Raw genomic sequence first — 18,504 nt, forward strand, 5'->3', positions numbered from 1 at the left:
TGGACCGGGGCCGCCCTGGGACCCGGGGACTTGGGGACGCAGGGACCCCGGGCCCGGCAGCCGTCTCCCCGCCGGGGCTTCCGGTTCCCCATCACCTCACGGAAACTCAGTCTCCAGGACGGTTCTCGAAGAGCCAGTTTATTAATCACAACAAAGGCATAAACAACTTAGACGCCAAAGTCCGGCTGAGGAGAGAAACGGACGGGTGAGGATGGTTGTCCGGGAACGGGCTGTGCTCACGGACGAGACGGCGTGACCTGCTCAGTCAGGGCCGGGAAGTCACACGGAAACGCCCTCCTCTCGGTCCGAGTGTGAGCGGCCGCCCCGCACGGACCGCCGAGGCCCGGCTGCGGCTGCGGGCGCGCGAGGGATGCTCGGGCCGGAGGCGGCGGGGCCAGCCGGCGGCCTGGGCGCCGTCGGCACCTCCACGGGCCGCGCCGGTCACCGCTCGAGGCCCGCCCGGCCCGGGCCTCGGCCGTGGCTACTCGGCGGCACCGACCGCACCGCGCGAGCGACTCTCGGGCCTAAGCGTCTGCAGACATTCGTGTTGCGGAAGAGGAGACACAGAACAGTGAACGGAAACGAGCTGCTGGCATCACTTCCCCACAATATTACAAAAAACGGACAGCACGTTAAATAAACATTTTGTTATTAATCATTAAATATATGAACACCGACAATCATGTATAAATTAGGAAATAGATGTACAAACTATTTCACAAAGTGCTTTTAAAAATATATACACAACATTCAAGAAATTCTTAATGTAAGACATTTCAGATTGAAGTTTCGGGATAAGTTTTTTTGTGTCCTTTTCCTTCAAAAAGTATTAATACAGCACTTAAAAAAAACAAACACACACACACACACACACGGCATATTCCCAGACTGGCAAGAAATAAAAATAAACTATTTTCACAGTTCTCTGAAATGCTTAACATTTTCAACGGGAAAATTTAATCCCCGACTGAGTTTGCAAATTAGTTCTATGAAAATTGTCAGGAAAGAACAGGACAAAATCAAGGGAAATGGCTCCCCAAATGAAATTACTAATGTCTGTGTCATTTAGCAGTTAAGGACTCTCATTTCAGTAACTTAATACAGAGATGTATTTTTAAGCCCTTACCAGTGCTAAGGGTTTCTAAAAACCCGTATGTCTACAAAATAAACACTTCTATCCCAAGGCATGTGTGATTCTGTCTCCACAGAGGAGGGGAGAAGGTCCTAGAACAGGACTAATACTCGACCCGTCCCTTCTTTCCTCTGAGCCTTAGTGATTCATCTGTAAAACAGCAACAAGTAATTACCACCAGATTCCCAGTGTGGACTGTAGGAATTCACTCCAGTAAAAACACATCGAAAATGTCTTATAAACTGTAAAGTATTCAATTCTGGATAAAGAACTACTTTAAGACTTAATAAAACATCACCTTCAGTAGACCTGATATATGAAGAATTGGATATATTTTTATTTTCTTGGTTGTCTTGGAAATATGTCAGCATTTATCCAAAGATGTTTTTAAAGGGGTCATAATAAATATGGATATTGTTATCCAGGTAAGAGTTGATAAAATGTCCATATGACTTTTTAGTGAAATGTAGAATTTTTCCTTTGACCTGACTTTTCCACATGAGCTGTTTTTAATGTCTGCACAGAATTTAAATGGCATTTAATGTCCTAGGAATGTAAAAATTAACTCAAATTTCTCTCCATAAGAGCTTTCCTTCTCATTAGGAAGAACACAGTAAAATCAGTGGTGTTCTTTTTAAATATAAGATGTGAATTTCAGATATCCCTAAAAGAAAAGGAACGCTTGCTTGGAGATCTGAATAAGTAGGTCCTGGAAGAAGTAGTATAAAATAAACAACTTGCCAACAGTTTGGAAAATTTGGTGTCAATATTTTAAATTATAACTTTGGAATTGGGCATATTGAATATTAAAATTCCAGAAATGACCATCAGATAAACAAGGGCCAAAGCCAAAGTAATTCCAGAGACTACCTTCTCTTTCCTTCAGCAACACCACTCTCCCTGGGTAAGGCTAATCATTCATTGCCTTCATGGATTCCTATTTATTTAGAACAGTCATTGATCCCTCTTTACTTTTTAATACAAAAACATATAACTTTTTGGATAAACATGATTGGTGAGAGACACAGGTAACGAGTGAGCTCTGAAAATAACGGTTCACAGCGTCTCCAAATGAGGCTTAGTCATCCTTTCCATCATGTAACAGAAACTGACGCAAATCACAGAAGATGCCTCCCACCCCACCCCCCCCCCACATCGAGGCACAGGAAGAGGCTGCCATCCAGGGGCTGTGCACACGTGTCCAGCTGCGGTGCGGCCAGTGAAAGACAAGTTTACAACCCACAGTACGACAGCGCATGAGACGCGTCAGACCTAAGGTCTGTTTATACAAGTACGTGGACTATGGCCTCTTGTAGGTATGTCCCATCACTGGGCACAGAACACTCTGATGACAAAAGGACCCCTAAAGCTAGCTAGAAACACTGCGGGGGGGTGGGGCGGACAAAAAGGGACAACCTCTCCATTGTATGGACATACAATACTATACACAGCACCAAATATGTCACACCATCAAAGCGCTGTCTTGCACCAGCGGTGCACGCTCGGCGTCCTGCCCCACGTGAAATGTGCACGCTTCACATGCAGACGCTGCGTGGGGTGAAGGGGCAGCCCGCAGGTCACAGCTCATCAGAACTGTCACTGGCCTGTCCGTCCCAGACAGACATGCCGCTGCAAGGCTCCGTAAGAATGTTTGTCCTTTACTGCTGGTAATTTCCGTACTGGCCCTGCAAGAGACAAGGACACAGATTACACCCCAACAGTCCTGCGTGAGAGGGTCCACGCCCAAGGGTAAGACGGACCGCCCCGCCCCCGCCAACACCCAGGCTGAGAGGTGGAGGGAGGATAAAAGGCAAGCGACCAAACAGCCTCTGCCTGTTTCCACGAGCCAGGCAGAGAAGCGGCCTTCCAGAAGCCACTATCCAGGCCGCAGCTACTGATTTAGGTCAGAGGGTGGAAGAGGCTGGTTCACCCAGTCACACAGCAGCTCACTGTGCTGGGCTGGGCCTGGTCCAGGTGCCTCAAGTCACGTCCCCACCCTGAGCCTGCTGTGAACAGGTCTGTGACGGGCTCCCCCAGCCACAAACGACATCGGCACCACTTCCGGCACACTCACGGGAACATTCCAAACTGCTCTTTTCAAGGTCAAAAAGGTTTTCTCCTTAATTACCCTGCCCTGGGCTTGTTTACTCATGTTGAAAACTCATCGTCTAAGTATGACTGGTTTATTCTCTCTCTTTAGGGAGCAGGGTGAGAAGCATTTAAAAAAAATAAAATACAGGACCTTACCTATTCAGGTAACTGAGAAAAACATCCGTCATCCATGTGGTGCCTTGAGATTTCATTAGCTGTGTAAACGGTCATTAGTACCTATGACCCAGCGCAAAAGGCCACCGATGGACAATCACCCCTTGCAAGGGCCTCTCATCAAAGGAGGTTCCAAAGATGCCCAGGATAAGTCTCCTCCCGCCCCACTGCCCTGCTCCTGCCCTGAGCTGCAGACGCCAAGCCTCCTCCTGACCGACTCGCATGAGACACACCTGGCCACCTCAGGACCTCTGCACGGCTGCGTCCTGTGGCTGGCTCACTCTCATCCTCACGTCCTGGCCCCATGGCACCTCCGCTGAGAGGCCCCCGGACACTTACATTCACCCCTCGTGGGTTTCTCTCCCACCAGGAGGGGCCGACATCCATCATTTACCGCCCTTCTCCCCCACGCCTCCAGGTGGAAGTCTGAGAGGCATCTGAAGTTAAGCTTGATTTTTCTCTCCACAGCCCTCTGCACCCCGAGAAATGGCAGCTGCCTCAAGCAGCCCAGGCTGAAATCCCTGGGGCTGCCCCAACCCGCCTCTCCCGCACGCCCCACGTCCAGTCCACCAGCAAACCCCGCTGGCACCACCTCTGAGAGCACCTAGAGGCCTGGAGCCTCTCACCTCTCTCCAGCAGCCACCGTGCTGTCACCGAAGGCCCCGACGGCCTCCAGGGCCCCACCCCACGCAGAGCAGGTCCTCGTCAGGTGGGCGAGGCCTCCCTGCCGTCCTGGGAGCCTGAGCGGCTCTGCTCCGGTCTGACGGCCTTGCTGTCGCCCGAGAGAGGGCCTCCCCGACCTGGTCTATGCCAGCCCTGCCACCCGTGGTTCTGTCGCTTTGCCCTCTGGGTCCTCTTCCCAGAACTACCTGGCGCTGCTCCATCCCGGCGCCAACAGCGCCCGGCTGTGTCAGGCGAGATGCAAGCTCTAGAATCTGCCTAGTCGCCGTGGCCCCCGAGCGCGCACCAGACACCCGACGCTGCTAGGCACGCGGGAAACACCCGAGGTGTGAAAGGACAAGGACACAAAGAGCCAGCTGTGTCTGACCGAAGAGGTTAAAAACCTTACAGGCTCAGAGAATTGACATCCTGGAGGGACCCTGGGAGCCAGGTCACCCTGTGTTATTGTTTCTCTTGGCCACAGGGGAAACCTTCGTCACGTCTCACGCACACTGGGGCCGTGAGTCTGGAAACGCGCAGAAGGCTTGCCTGCTCGTAGCCGTAAGGCCGCTGCTGCTGGGCGGACGGGCCCGTCTGAGACGCTCGGTAGCTTCCGTACTGCTGGCCTTGTCCCTGCTGGTAGCTGGAGTACTGCGAGGGGGCGCCCTGGGCAGGCCCTAGAACACATGCGGGAGCTGTGAGACCACCCCGTGCCCCCGTCCCCCCGACGCCGGCACCCGTTCTCCCTCCACGTTAAACCCGTGCAGTGAAAGCGCCACAGCTGGCGGCTGCGCCAAGTCCCGCGAGGCTCGCAGCTGTGCTCCCACCCCCACCCGGACGGAGCCTGGGGGCCACTCTCAGCGCCCCGGGCCTGCTTCCTGGGACCAGTTTACACCAGTCACGGTGGTCACTGTAAACACGAGAGTCAAACACACAGCAAATGGTGAAAACACGCGCGAGACGGTAATCGTGCCTCCGGAGCCTAAGTAGATGGTTTAGGAGAAACTGACAAAGGCTGAGTGTTTTTTCCAAAATTGGCTGTTTCTGGGGCTGGGGCAGGGGAAACACTGTGGTCCCAAAAAGAAGAAAGTGCTCAAAACCAAAAGGATGGGGCACGTCCAAGGGCCACAGGCACCAACCTGAGCTCCCAAGAGGCAGGGCTGAGACGGTTTGAACAATAAAATAAAGAAGTTTGGATTGTAACTCAATGTGTAAAATCAACACCCGTGAGCACCTACCAATATAAATAAACGATCAATAACTTAAGTGAATGGGGGAGAAGAGACCCATCTTCCCTACAGAAGAATTCCAAACAATCTATGTAGACCAGCGGTCCCCAACCTTTTTGGCACCAGGGACTGGTTCCATGGAAGACAATTTTTCCACAGACGGGGGAGGGGGGGACGGCTCAGGCGGTAATGCGAGCGATGGGGAGTGATGGGGGGGCGGCAGATGAAGCCTTGCTCACTCGCCCGCCGCTCACCTTCCGCTGTGCCGCCTGGTTCCTAACAGGCGCGGACCGGTACTGGTCTGAGGCCCGGGAGTTGGGGACCCCTGATGTACACAGTGCCCCCTCGAGTGGGGCTGGACCCAGTGACGCCAGAGTCTGGAGGAGGAGAGGGAAGGAAGCCCGACACTGGGGAGGCCTGGCAGACGCCCTTGACCATGTGACCAAGGCCAGACTCTACGGAGGCAAGTCATGCCCACAGGAGGGGACGCAAAGGCACTTCGCCGTGGTCTTCTTTCCAAAACTCAGAACCCAGGCTAGACAAACCCAACCTGAGGGGGGGGTCTAGGAAATGCCCACCCAGCCCTCCTCAAAAGTGCCAAGGTCAAGAGGGACGAGGAAAGTCTGAGGAACTTTCGTAGCCCAAGGAGCTGTGGGGCTGATGTCATGTGGGATCCTGGACTGGTCCTGGATAGAGAAGGACATGCGGGAGAGCCAGTGAGATCTGAAGAAACTGGTTCAGTCCACGGCCACACACCAACGTTGGTTTCTTAGCTGTGACCACAGGGCCCCGGTAATGGATGAGGTTAACCGGGGTGGGGGGACTCTCAGTTTTCCTCACAGCTTTTCCAGAACTCTACAACTGTTCCAAAATAAGAAGCCTGCTGGGTGCCCACCGAATGACTGCGTTCCTGTGATGGCCCCCCCCACCGCTTACCATAGCCTTGCTGCTGCCCGGGGTAGCTCTGCTGGTTGGGGTACTGCTGCTGGGAGTACGTCTGCTGCTGGGCTGTGCCCTGCTGGTACCCCGCCTGCTGCTGGCTGTACTGTGAGTTTCCTGCAGAGGGAAGGAGACATAAGCTCATTTCCAGAGAGCAATGGCAGCTCCGTTGTCCCTCGAGGCATGGACAGCTTTGGGTTCCCTAGACCGAGTCCACTGCTCCAGTACCTCTTCTTTTCCACAACAATTCAAATTATTTTATTATATTGGGTTAGCCAAAAAGCTCCTTCAGTTTTTAAGTAAAAATAAAACACAGTTTTCATTTTCACCAAGAACTTTATAGAACAACGTATTCACCGTTTTGTTCCACTACCTTCTGCCATTTTCCAGGTAACTTCATAATTCCATCTTCCCAAAACTTTTTATCCTTTTGAGCAAAGAACTGTTCCAGTTGCCTTTTACAGTCTTCCAGGGAATTGAAATTTTTTCTGTTAAGGGAATTCTGTAAAGACCAAAAAAAATGGAAATCCAAAGGTGCAATGTCTGGTGAATACGGAGGATGAATCAGAACTTCCCAGCCAAGCTGTAACAGTTTTTGCCTGGTCATCAAAGAAACATGCGGTCTTGTGTTATCCTGATGGAAGATTATGCATTTTCTGCTGACTAATTCTGGACGCTTTTGGTCGAGTGCCGCTTTCAGTTGGTCTAATTGGGAGCAGTACTTGTTGGAATTAATCGTTTAGTTTTCTGGAAGGAGCTCATAATAGAGGACTCCCTTCCAGTCCCACCATATACACAACTTCACCTTCTTTGGATGAAGACCGTCCTTTGGTGTGGTTGTTGGTGGTTCATTTCGCTTGCCCCATTATCGTCTTCTGTTCCACATTACTGTACAGTATCCACTTTTCATCGCCCGTCACAATTTGTTTTAAAAACGGAACGTTTTGGTTACGTGTAAGTAGAGAATCACAAGAGGAAATAGAGTCAAGAAGGTTTTTTTCGCTTAACTCACGTGGAACCCAAACATCAAAGCGATTAACATAACCAAGCTGGTGCAAATGATTTTCAGAGCTTGATTTGTATATTTTGAGTATGTTGGCTATCTCCCGCGTGGTACAACGTTGATTGCTCTCAATTAATGTCTTGATTTGATCGCTATCAACTTCAACTGGTCTACCCAATGATGGGGCATCGTCCAGCGAGAAATCTCCACGTGAAACTTCGCAAAGCACTTTTGACACGTTCGATCAGTCACGGCACCTTCTCTATACACTGCACAAATCTTTTTTTGCATTCTGGTTGCGTTTTTACCTTTCTTGAAACAATAAAGCATGATAGGCCAAAAATGTTGCTTTTTTTCCTTCCATCTTCAATATTAAAATGGCTACACAAAAATTCACCAGTTTTGATTTTTTTTTTAAATGCACAGATATGACAGCTGTCACATACAATCTAACAAAATTGTTTCAAATGAAGTTAAAGACAGCTAAGCGCTACTAGAGCCATCTTACAGGGAAACCAAATGAACTTTTTGGCCAATACAATACTTTCTCCTACTATCTTATAGAAAAACAAATATATCGCCAAAGTGAAGAGGTTAATGCAATTAAGACAAAGACCAATACCAGTGTTGTGGGTAAACTGTGTCTCCCAAAAGAGCTGTTGAGGTCCTGACCCCAGGAACCTGTGGCCTTATTTGGAAATAGGGTCTTTGCAGATGTAATTAGTTAAAGGGAGGTCATACAAGGTTAGGGTGGGCCCTAAACCAGTGACTGATGTCCTTATAAGAAGAAGGAGATCTGGACACAGACACAGGGAAAGGCCATATGATCCCCACAGTTCAAAGGGACCCCGGAAGTTTTGGGACATCCTCGTTTTATTGGCAAACGTGCAAGCCAGGGTTCCAGCTCAGACCTGTAATGTGTTTTCCTGTGACTTTATGAATGAAAAGAGGCAGACGTTTGCCCCTGTGCTCTGCATCTGTATGTGGGTACAGTCCCAGAGATGTTTTAGGTTCACTTACTTTTTCTTTTCCCAGAGAAAATGGCTTAATTCTCATTTTCAAAAATCTAACTAGCCAGCCAGCACCCGTGCTAAAAGCCTCATTTTGGAAGAAAGCTCATGGTAAGAAAATAATTTGGGAGAGCAGTAAACGTATTACCAAATAATTACCAACAGTTGAGGGAGTATTAACAACCATTTAAAAATCTTTCTACACGTGTAATGGAAAAGAACCTAAAAAAAGAATATATATATACGTGTGTGTGTGTGTGTATAACTGAATCACTTTGCTGTACAGCTGAAACACAACACTGTAAATCAACTATATTTAAATAAAACTTTAAAAATAAATAAATAAAAATCTTGTTATGAAGTCTTCCTAATGCAGGTCTTAAGAGTTTTAGATTGGTGTAGAGACTAAATTCCATTCCGTTTTCAAAACACCTTTATAAGAAGACCAATTTAAGTTTAGTTTCATCGTTTTCTTCAAAACCACAGTGCCTGGCCTTTAACCGCAGAGTGTGGGTCTTCCTCTGCGTGAGACCCCGTCCTCTAGCAGGAGCAGGCGGGGCAAGGGGACCCGGGGTGTTTAACCCCTGTGGCGCCAGACAGCCCGGAAAGGAGGGCTGCTTGTGGTTTTCTTGTTCTTGTCTTTGTTCTTAGTTAATTAAGTTTTTTATAGATTCTTTTTCACTTAAAAAATTTTTATTTTATTGTTTATTTATTTATTTTTGGCTGAGTTGGGTCCTTGTTGCTGCGCGCGGGCTTTCTCTAGTGACGGCAAGCAGGGGCTACTCTTCGTTGCGGTGCGCAGGCTTCTCACTGCGGTGGCTTCTCTTGTTGCGAAGCACGGGCTCTAGGCACACGGGCTTCAGTAGTTGTGGCTCACGGGCTCTAGAGCGCAGCCTCAGTAGTTGTGGCATGCGGGCTCAGTAGTTGCAGCACATGGGCTCAGTAGTTGCAGCATGTGGGCTCTAGAGCGCAGGCTCAGTAGTTGTGGCACATGGGCTTAGTTGCTCTGCAGAATGTGGGATCTTCCCAGACCAGGGCTCGAACCCGTGTCCCCTGCATGGGCAGGTGGATTCTTAACCACTGCACCGACCAGGGAAGTCCAGTAAAATGTAAGTATTTTAAAACTGGGATCCTGATAACGTACATTTTAAAATAACAGCTTTATTGAGAGCGAATTCATGTAGAAAGGCTTAAAACCCTATAAGGAAGTGCAATTTCCAGCTGCGCAGAACAACGAAGGAACACACGCTCTACAGCGCAGGCGAGCTCTTCTCCAAGGTGGGCTCTGAGGAATCTGCTGGGTTTTCTGATTGGTCACCATCTAAGGAAACACCATGACAGCTGCTCCCTCCTCACAACCATGCCTGGTCCCAGCAACAATGGCCGATGGGACGGCCGACGGCCGAGGAGGCCGTCAGTGACCAGTGGAGACCCAGGTTCACTGTCTTTGTGAGAAACGCATCGGAGAAATTCATCAGAGACTTGGCAGGTTTTCTCCAGGGTTTCAGAGTTTTGGGGTCAGCCTGCATATTCTCATGTCTTACAGCCCCTTTTCTCTTTCTAGGATAACGGGTAAAGGAGCTAATTCACAGCAGCAGCCGCCGTGGCCTAGACACAGCAGGTGTGCAGGGGATGAGAAGCCGACACAACTCTCACGCACCCAGAAAAACCTTCTCTTGACCCCGGGGCCAAATCCCAGCAGAAGACGGACCTGTATGAACAACTTTGAAAGGGGAGAGGCAGGACTTCTTTGAACAAGCCTGAGCGATTCTCAGGAGGGTTTCGTGGGAGCAACAGAGCGGGGGAGCCCAGACTGCTCTTCCTAGAACAGCCTGGGACAGCGACGGCGGCTCCAGGGCCTTCCCTCCGCCACCGGCAGGTACAAGACGTCTCTTGTTTTTCCTCTCCTTTTCATTTGTTTCTATCTTTAAGAATCTTGCAACATTCTGTGACGTGGCCGTGAAAAAAGGAACCACTTATTTGTGAAAGAAGAGGCTGGTGTTGTCACTAAACATGGCAGGAACGTGGCCGTAGAACAGCCAGAGGCGCTAATGCACAAGGGTGACCAACCCGTCTATACAACCTCGTTGCCAAGCAAGGATGAGCCTCAGGGACCCGCGTGGCAGCCGTTTGGGGAGGAGCCGTCCCCACCATCCAAACGCCCACTCACAGTCACCATCGCCATGGGGAGAAACGCCCCGAACAGCGGTGCTGCCACCCCAGGACTGGGGGCCGTGGGCGGGGCTGGGCGGCCACAGGGTTAGTGCTTTGATTTTCAGTAACTTTGACTTCTAAATGGGCGATTCAGAAATAAAAAAACAAACCAAGTCCGTCTTCAATAGGTCCGGGGAGGAAGGCCCCTTCCCCCGCCCGGCCGCATCATCTCCACCGCTGTCCCAGGTATTTCTCCAGAGGCTGTTTACCATGTGGGTGCTGTTAGCGCCCTTTGTTTTACGCAGCAGGCGGCACCCAGACACCCTGGTCCTGTACATCTAGCACGACCTGGGGGAACGTGCCACAGAAGCGCCCTGGACGTGTCACAGCGGACCCGGCTCTGTCCAGCCTTTGCTCCTGCAAACCTCACAGACAGGAAATGCTGTCGGGACTTCCAGGTCTCCTCTGCAGTGGCCCCGACAGCAACAGTGCCCTGCTGGGCTGGGTCGGCCACGCCCCGGCCCCTTCCTGACACTGGTCCTCTCATTCCGGGGACCCCACAGGGCTCCTGCCAGATACCACCTCCTGTGCACAGTCCCAGGACCAGCCCCCCGTGCCCCTCAAGGTTCCCCATCCTGCTGGGGGGCAAATCTAATTACTAGAAAGGTCTTTGTGTTGGCTTCAGGCTACCCCCTTACTGCTCCCACCCAACACCCTGCCCTTCCCAGGGCCGCAGGCCACTCATGTGCCCAGTTCCCCTCAAAGCAAACTCCCCCCCGCACCTCTCACCCTAAACAAGACCCGGCAGGCCACCCGCTGCGATGGCCGGTACCGTGTTAACACGTGCAAGGCTCATCAACAAGGTGGAACAAAATGCTTCCAGGTCCAGGAGGGAACTGTGCCACGTGCCACACGTGCCTTAAAAGCAGTCAGTCACTGAATGTTTTAGCAGACTCCTCATCAATTATGAAAGACAAGCGTACGTAACCCAAAGCCAGGGTACAGAACTCTGCACTTCAGACTTCAACAAGCTTGTCCTGGGAAGCAGCACGCGAGGCAGGCGGGGGCCCCTCCCGTGGAGGAGGCTGAGCCCCGCTTTCCTGGAGGGGGAGGGGAGCAGGGGTTGAGGAGGGGAAGTGGGGAGTTAGTGTTTATTGGGGACAGAGTGTCAGTTTGGTAAGACGAGAAGGTTCTGGAGATGACGTGGTGATGGTGGTCGCACAACAAAGTGAATGTGCTTAGTGCCGCTGAACTGTGCACTTAAAAATGGTTAAAATGGTAAATCTTACGTTTTTTACAACTTAAAAAAAGTCAACCCAAAAGTCACAGTTTCGAGTCACCTGTTCTGTACGTATCATCTGTCTTTTCCTCTCCGGGCCCCCGGCAGCCTTGCCACTGTCCCCAGTCCTGACGTCCAGACCAAGGCCCAGGACCACGCCACGCCGTGAGCTTAATGGCTCCTCTCCTCTCGGGGCCCCTGGGGCGGCGGGAAGGCCCCGCACCCGAGAACCGTGTGAGAACCGACTACGCCTGCTTCTTCCCAAATCCCTGTCTGGTGACGTCGCCTCAGCGGCTTCATCGGCGCCTGGCCCCATCTCCATACGCCCCGCGCCCGTCGGGCCCGGAACCCAAGGCCCGGCCGCCTTACCGCCCTCGTAGTAGTGCTGCGCGGACTCCTCAAACGACCGGTCGTAGCTCTGCTCCGTGTAGGACGCCGGCTGGTAGGCGTAATCGCCGTGTCCTGCAAGCAAACGGGGTGCCCGGCAGTCAGCGGAGGCCCCGGCTGCCCAGACCCAGGAGAGACCGCGTGAACTCAGCCGTCGGGTCAGGAGACCCCGGCGCTGGGCGCGGTCCGGTTTCCCTAGGTGGAACCCCCGGGGGCACTTCCTGCCATCTGGCAGCCGCGGTCCCCTTACTTTAAAGTGCAGACGGCCACCTGCTCCTCGGGCAGCGTGAGGACCAACAAGCCACGGTTTACAGAGTGTACTCGGTGCCCGACGCGCGACACGCACGTGGACGTCAGCTCTTAATGTCGCTACACGGTCACCGTCCCACCGCCGGCTCCCTTCGGAGTGCGTGACACCTCGTGAGGCCTGGCCACCATCACACAGAGGGGCCACGGCTGGCCCTACCCCGGTCTTGGCCACCTCCCCGGCGCCAGACCTGCTCACGCACCCCTGCCTGGGGGATCCTCCCCAAATCCCACCCGTCCTCCGCGGCCATGTTAAACGCCACCTCCACAAATCCTGGGGCCATTTAAAGATGCCTGAAAGGTGACACGGAAAAGGAAAATAAGCTGCAGAAGTTGTAACGGAGCAGCTGGGAGGGGAGTGTTACGAGACAGACAGTCGGCTCAGGTTTGTCACCTTCCCGAAAGCATCTCACAATGAGCTCGTGTCCATCCTCAGGACGCTTATGTCCATCCAGAGGACTGCGCACCCAGCCCCAGGGCGGCCAGTGCCGGAAGCTCCTCTCAGCAGAGACCAGCCACCCACCCCCAAAGGGGACTCCGGGTGCTTTGCTGGCGGATGTCGGGGGCTCTGGGGTCTGAATTGGGGACGAGCAGGGAGCAGTGGATGGAAGCCACTGCAGCCTCACCGTCAGGGTAGTACTGCTGGCTCATGGGCTCCGAGGCGGCCTGGCCGTGGCCGTACTGCTCGCCGCCGTAGTACTCCTCCTGGCCCAGGTACTGCTGGGACGAGCCTAGGGGAGAGCGCCGGACGTCACCTCCCCGAGCCCCAGAACCTCCCCACCGGGCCCCCAATCAAAGGACACTCCACCAGGCCCGCCCAGGGGACACGGGGAGGCCTGCCCCACACACTGCACACACTGACCCTCCCCCACCGGTTCCCTGCACCGGGGGCGGGGCCTCACCTTGCTGGGAGGGCCGGTAGGGCGCCATGGGCCGCTGCCCCATCATGCTGCCCGCCTGCCCGCTCTGGCCCATCATGGCCATGGACTGGCCCTGGTAGTGCTGGCTCCCGCCCTGTGCCGCGCTGTAGTGGGACGAGGCTGCCTGCTGGTGCATCATGGACACTGGGGGACACGACAGACCCCGCGTAACCCAAGAAGCTCCCGGGCGGCACCCCGCAGACCCGCCTGAGCCCTCCTCCCGGGCTGGGCCTGTGAAGCTCCGCCCCGCGAGGCCACGCCTCCCTTCCTGCCAACGCGCCTTTGGGCAACTCATAAAATGTGAAATGCCGGCCCCCACGCCCCTAACTCCCCAAGGCTGGTCCCAGAGGAGCCTATCGCCTCGCCCTCCCCCGAGACTCGGGCCTCAAAGGCTCCGGTGGGGACCCCGCCTGCCTGTCCTTTCCTGCCACCCCTGCTCGGGACCCTCCAGGGCAGCACCGTCCAGCACAGGGGACGTGAGCCACGTCACAGAATGAAAAGAGACGGGAAATCTATTTCAGTGACATTTTATTTGACTCAATATATCCAAACTAGATTGTTTTCAATATGTAATTAACGTAGCGAGAGCTAAGGAGATACTTCACCTCCTCTTTTTCTGTTCTAAGCCTTTGAACCCCGGTGCGTCTGACTCTCGTGGGACACCCCAGTCGGGCCCTGACGCTTCCCAAGTGCTCAAGGCCCCGCAGCCCCACCTCCCCACAGCCTCCCACTCCTGTGCACTGGCCGCCGCCCCTCCTCAGAGCCTCCCCCGAAGCCGCCCTGGGAGCAGCCGGAGGAGGGTGGCCCTGGGGACCACACTGGCCTGCGCTGGAGGGGGGCGGGGTCTCTGGGGGCGGTACCTGGGTTGGACTGCATGTTGATGTTGGCCCGGGACACGTAGCTGCTGATGGCGCCCTGGCCCTGCAGGGGGATGCTCTGCGAGGCCGGTCCCGAGTGGCTGTAGCCGGGCCCCGAGCCGTGGCCGCTGCCGGACATGCTCATGGAGGTGGTGGGCAGCGTGCTCTGTGCCGTCTGCTGCAGGGTCACGTGGTTCGGACCTGCCAGGGCAGGGTGGGGTGGCGGGGGGGCTGAAACCCACCAAAGATCACCTCTGACGGCAGCCCTGGCCTCACGCTAGGGCCCCCCCCCACCCCCCGGGCCAGCTTCCTTCACGCGGCTGTGGGGAGGGAGGCTGACCATGGTCAAGGGCGCAACGAGCGAGGGACACGGGCGCGTGACCAGGAAATGCACACACGTGCTGAGCGCGCAGAGGGGCCGCCTGTTCCCTGTTACCTTTATCAATGGTTCCCGACGGCTAGTGGCGGTTCTCAACCCAAGGACAGGAGCCCCACACGGAAGCCCGCGCTCTGAGGTGACGCAGCCCCAGTTCGCAGGGGACCTGGAATAAGGGCCTTATCCCTCCGCGTGTCACCCTGAGCACGTGCGCCTGCAGCAGGGCCTCCGGTAGGAGAGGGTCCCCACCACGGGGGCCGGCCACCCGAGAGTCCAGTTGGTGACCCCGTTGTTCCCCGGAACCAACCCAGAGCCCAGCGCGCCCAGGGCTGCTCACCGTTGCCGATCTGGGCCTGCATGAGGGAGGATGGTGGCAGGCCCGCGCCGATGGCGTCGCTGAGGCTGCCCTGCGAGTGCAGGCCCTGGCCCGAGCCGCTCTGGGACAGCCCTCCGGGGCCCAGCGCCAGGCTCTGGGTTGGCGGCTGTGGCAGCGGGAAGGGCACCGAGAGGGTTAGCGTGGAGAAGGGCCACCAGGAGCCGCTCCGGGGCCTCAGCCGCCCTGAGACCCACAGCCATACTCCACAGCTGCCGGCCATCACCTCCAGGGTGGGACACCGCCCTCACGCAGCTGGACGCTGCTGACAGCCGGCCCGGACACCTCAGGCCAAGACGGAAATGCTATGCCAAGCGTTCCCCGGGCTATCAACACACACTTGGAGGTTCAAAGCCGGGCCCCCATTTCCTGGGACTCAGGGAGCTGCGTCCACCTCACCTTGCCCACACCCCTCCCCACCCCTCTTGGTCTCAGCTGGCCAGCCGTCTCTGGCCCTCACACCCCCTGTGCCCCAGGGCCCTTGCACAGCCTGTCCTGTGCCTCAGCACCAGGTTCCCAGGGCGCTCCCCCCACACCCCCAAGCCCACGTCTGATCACAGGAGGCAGACAGGAGATGGAGCTTACCAGTGACCCCTGGCAACCTCACCTCCCAGGTCTGGACCAGAGAGCAGCCCCGAAGGCTTGGACAACGCTGTCTACACCTGGGCCCCCCACCCCGCGGCAGGCACTCACGGCGGGCAGCAGGGACTGCATGTTCTGGTTAGAATCGGCGATCGTGGCCAGGTAGACCAGGTTCCGGTGCAGGATCTGCTGGTACCTGCAGGCGAGGGCGTGGCTGAGGGGAGGAGGCTGCCCTGCCCTGCAGCCAAGCCCCTCCCCGGGCAGAGGGGTGCGCGGGCAGGCGGCACAGTGCTCTGCGGTCCAGGATGGGGTAGGGGGGGAGACCCCCGACTTGGTGGCCAAGGGGGAGTGGCTACCGGGTCTGTTCAGAGAATGGGGAGGGGGGGCGGGTCAGGGGGAGGTGGGGCCCGGTGGACACAGGAGGGGCTGCCAGGGCACGAGCCTCCTCGGGCGGACCCGGCACTGAGCTAACTGGATACCCAGCCCCTGCAGAGGCACTCAGTGCCCGGCCCTGGGGTCACACGAGGTCCCACCTGGAGGAGCTTGCTGTCCCCTGGTGCGGCTGGCCTGCGCCCCCCACTGGTCCCCTCTCCCCCACACTCCCACTTCCCTCCAAACCTGCCCACCTCTCCCCGGGGAGCCGCCCAGGGGAGCTGACCCAGCAGCTTAGCTGACCCCGAGGCCCCCCCTCGCTCAGGCCCCCAAGGCCCAGAGGTGGCCGGGAGGGGCGCGGGCAGCCGCGGCCACTCACTGGGTGCACTCGGCCGTCTTGCCCTTGCTCTGGTAGTCCAGGATGCACTGGATCAGGTGGTGGTTCTCGTCCAGCATCTGAAGGAGAAGCAGACGTGAGCGGGGGGACACGGTGCGTCCGCGGGCGGCCTGCTGCGGGGCTCGCGAGCCCCGGCTCACGGCTCACGAGGCCCAGCGGTGCCCGTCAGCAGAACTGCCCCCTCACGGCCCCAGCCAGCAGGGCCGAGCACTTTCCACGTCCCTGTGCCAAGCACGCAGCCCTGCAGGCGCCAGGGCCCATCCCTCCCCCCTGCACCACCCCGCGCCCCCAGTCCAGGTTCTCACTCCGCACAGGAAACCCACAGCCTGCAGGACCCGTTTTCTAGGGCCCTTGGCCCCGGTGCTTCTGTCCAGCAAGGGTGGACCCAGAGTCTGGGGTGTGAGGCCCACAAATCACGGCCACACGGTGGGGACTGCAGGGGAGGCAACCTGCCCCCCTGCGAGCATCTCCTAGACCCACGAAGCTGCTGTTCCAGGACGGCCACTCGGCGACAGCACCTGGGCGGCCCGCGGAGACCAGGAGGGGACAGAGGCTGCAGAAGGGGGAGGAAGGTCGCGTGGGAGCGTGGGAGGGGCCGCACATGGCCGGCCAGGAGGCCTGGCGTGGACACTACCCACCGGGACGTGGGGCGGGGGTGGGGGGACCCAAGCGCCGAGGGCCTGCCCCGCCACTGCCTTGCTCGCCTCTCCCTCCCCGCTCAGCCCCTGAGCCTTCAGGGTTGATTTCCCTTGTTCGGGTTTTTTTAGTTATAACCTCCTCCTCTATGCTTAAGTGTTTTCTCCCCACTGCGGAGATGATGCCCAAGTTCAGCCATTCCCACCCTGGCCAAGGAGCCGGCCCGAGACAGGGAACCACCAGAGGGCGCTCTGGGCTGGGGCTGCCGGTGGAGCCCACCCACAGGCAGGCGATCAAATCCAGGGGGACTGGGCATCCCGGCCGTTTGCCCAGGAAGACTCCCCCAAGTGAATTAAGAAAGGAAACAACCACCAAAGGCCATGTCCTCTCCCTCTCAGAGCCACCCTTAAAAGGCTCCACGGGCTCTACCTCCCGGCCTCACGATGCCCGGCAGGAGTCCTCTCCCAAGGCCACACCCTCCGCACGCACGGATGTCCATTGCAGCGTCACTCGTGTCAGCCCGAAAAAGGGGGGACGCCAAATGCTCAATGACAGGAAACCACAGGATGAGATGTTAACCAGACATTACGAACGTCTTCGTAGTTTTTACAAGCAGGAGAAAATGTTACACTGCTAGGATTTTTTTTTTAAGCAAGGTACTAACTCCACTGAGATGAAGTCTTCCATAACTTCACCTCAGCGAAGTTATGGAAAAAAGACCAGGACACGCTGGGGGGAGGATGGCGGGCTGGGTGTGCGCTGAGGTCCAAACCCTCCCAGACCTGGCTGGTGGGAAAGGGATGAAGACGGTAACCCTTCACCAGGACAAAGTGAACACAGCTGAGACAGCAGCGCAGGCAGCAGGATTCTAGAAGCGGAAGCAACTGGAAGAGCAAGAACTGAATTAGCAGAAGCCAGGGTGCCGGATGTGACACAGACCCACACTGGGGACCCACCAGGTGTGGGAGGGTTGAGACTCTGGGACCTTCCCCACAGCTACCTGGCAGGAGTCCCCAGGGGGGATTCAGGGAAAATGACCAGCCCGGGAGGAAAGTGCCAGACATCGACAGCAGGGGGACACCTCTAGCCAAGACCTCAGATGGGTGACCCGCACCAGCGTTCCCCGGAAGCCTGTAAATTAGATCCAACAAAACCAGCGACAGAGGCAAAAAGCTGGGGGAGACGAAGATTATGCAAGAAGGAAACTTAAAATACAAAAAGAAAGAAAACCCAACTATTATTAATATTCTCAAAGATAAAAGAAGTTATTGGATCTATTTTTTTTTAAAAGACGCTATTAAACAGAACAGAGAACAAAAAGAGCTCTGGGGTATTTAAAATATATCGACTACAGCAGAAAAATCAACAGAAGAGTTGGAACATGAAGTAGTAGAAAACTCCTAGACAGCGGAGCAAAAGACCAATGTAGAAAACAGAAAGGGTAATGAAATTGAAGAACAATCCAAATGGCCAAAAACAATTCTTCTAGGACTTTCTGAAAGACAGGAAGGAAGAAAGTCATCCAAAAATAATTGTGCAAGGGACTTCCCTGGCGGTCCAGTGGTAAAGAATCCGCCTTCCAATGCAGGGGACGTGGGTTCGATCCCTGGTCTGGGAACTAAGATCC

The 18,504-nt window shown here is 55.5% G+C and overlaps 2 protein-coding genes across 2 annotated transcripts in view; one reads left to right on the forward strand and one right to left on the reverse strand.

Annotated features, from left to right (window-relative positions):
- The window catches only part of PSMA7 (proteasome 20S subunit alpha 7), a 79,648-nt gene that overhangs the window by 44,410 nt on the left and 16,734 nt on the right, over positions 1 to 18,504 (forward strand). The window lies entirely within an intron of this gene.
- SS18L1 (SS18L1 subunit of BAF chromatin remodeling complex) overlaps positions 118 to 18,504 on the reverse strand; it is a 29,286-nt gene continuing 10,899 nt past the window's right edge. Inside the window, exons 2-11 of the mRNA XM_082428882.1 lie at positions 16,224 to 16,300; positions 15,584 to 15,668; positions 14,855 to 14,999; positions 14,145 to 14,342; positions 13,267 to 13,428; positions 12,991 to 13,095; positions 12,041 to 12,133; positions 6,223 to 6,342; positions 4,607 to 4,734; positions 118 to 2,817 (exon numbers count right to left, since the gene is read on the reverse strand). Of these exons, the coding sequence (XP_082285008.1) occupies positions 2,791 to 2,817; positions 4,607 to 4,734; positions 6,223 to 6,342; positions 12,041 to 12,133; positions 12,991 to 13,095; positions 13,267 to 13,428; positions 14,145 to 14,342; positions 14,855 to 14,999; positions 15,584 to 15,668; positions 16,224 to 16,300 (1,140 nt within the window). The 3' untranslated portion in view covers positions 118 to 2,790. The remainder of the gene's footprint in view (positions 2,818 to 4,606; positions 4,735 to 6,222; positions 6,343 to 12,040; positions 12,134 to 12,990; positions 13,096 to 13,266; positions 13,429 to 14,144; positions 14,343 to 14,854; positions 15,000 to 15,583; positions 15,669 to 16,223; positions 16,301 to 18,504) is intronic.

This window comes from Balaenoptera physalus (genome assembly GCF_965194825.1).
Source record: "Balaenoptera physalus genome assembly, chromosome: 16".
Lineage (NCBI taxonomy): Eukaryota > Metazoa > Chordata > Mammalia > Artiodactyla > Balaenopteridae > Balaenoptera > Balaenoptera physalus.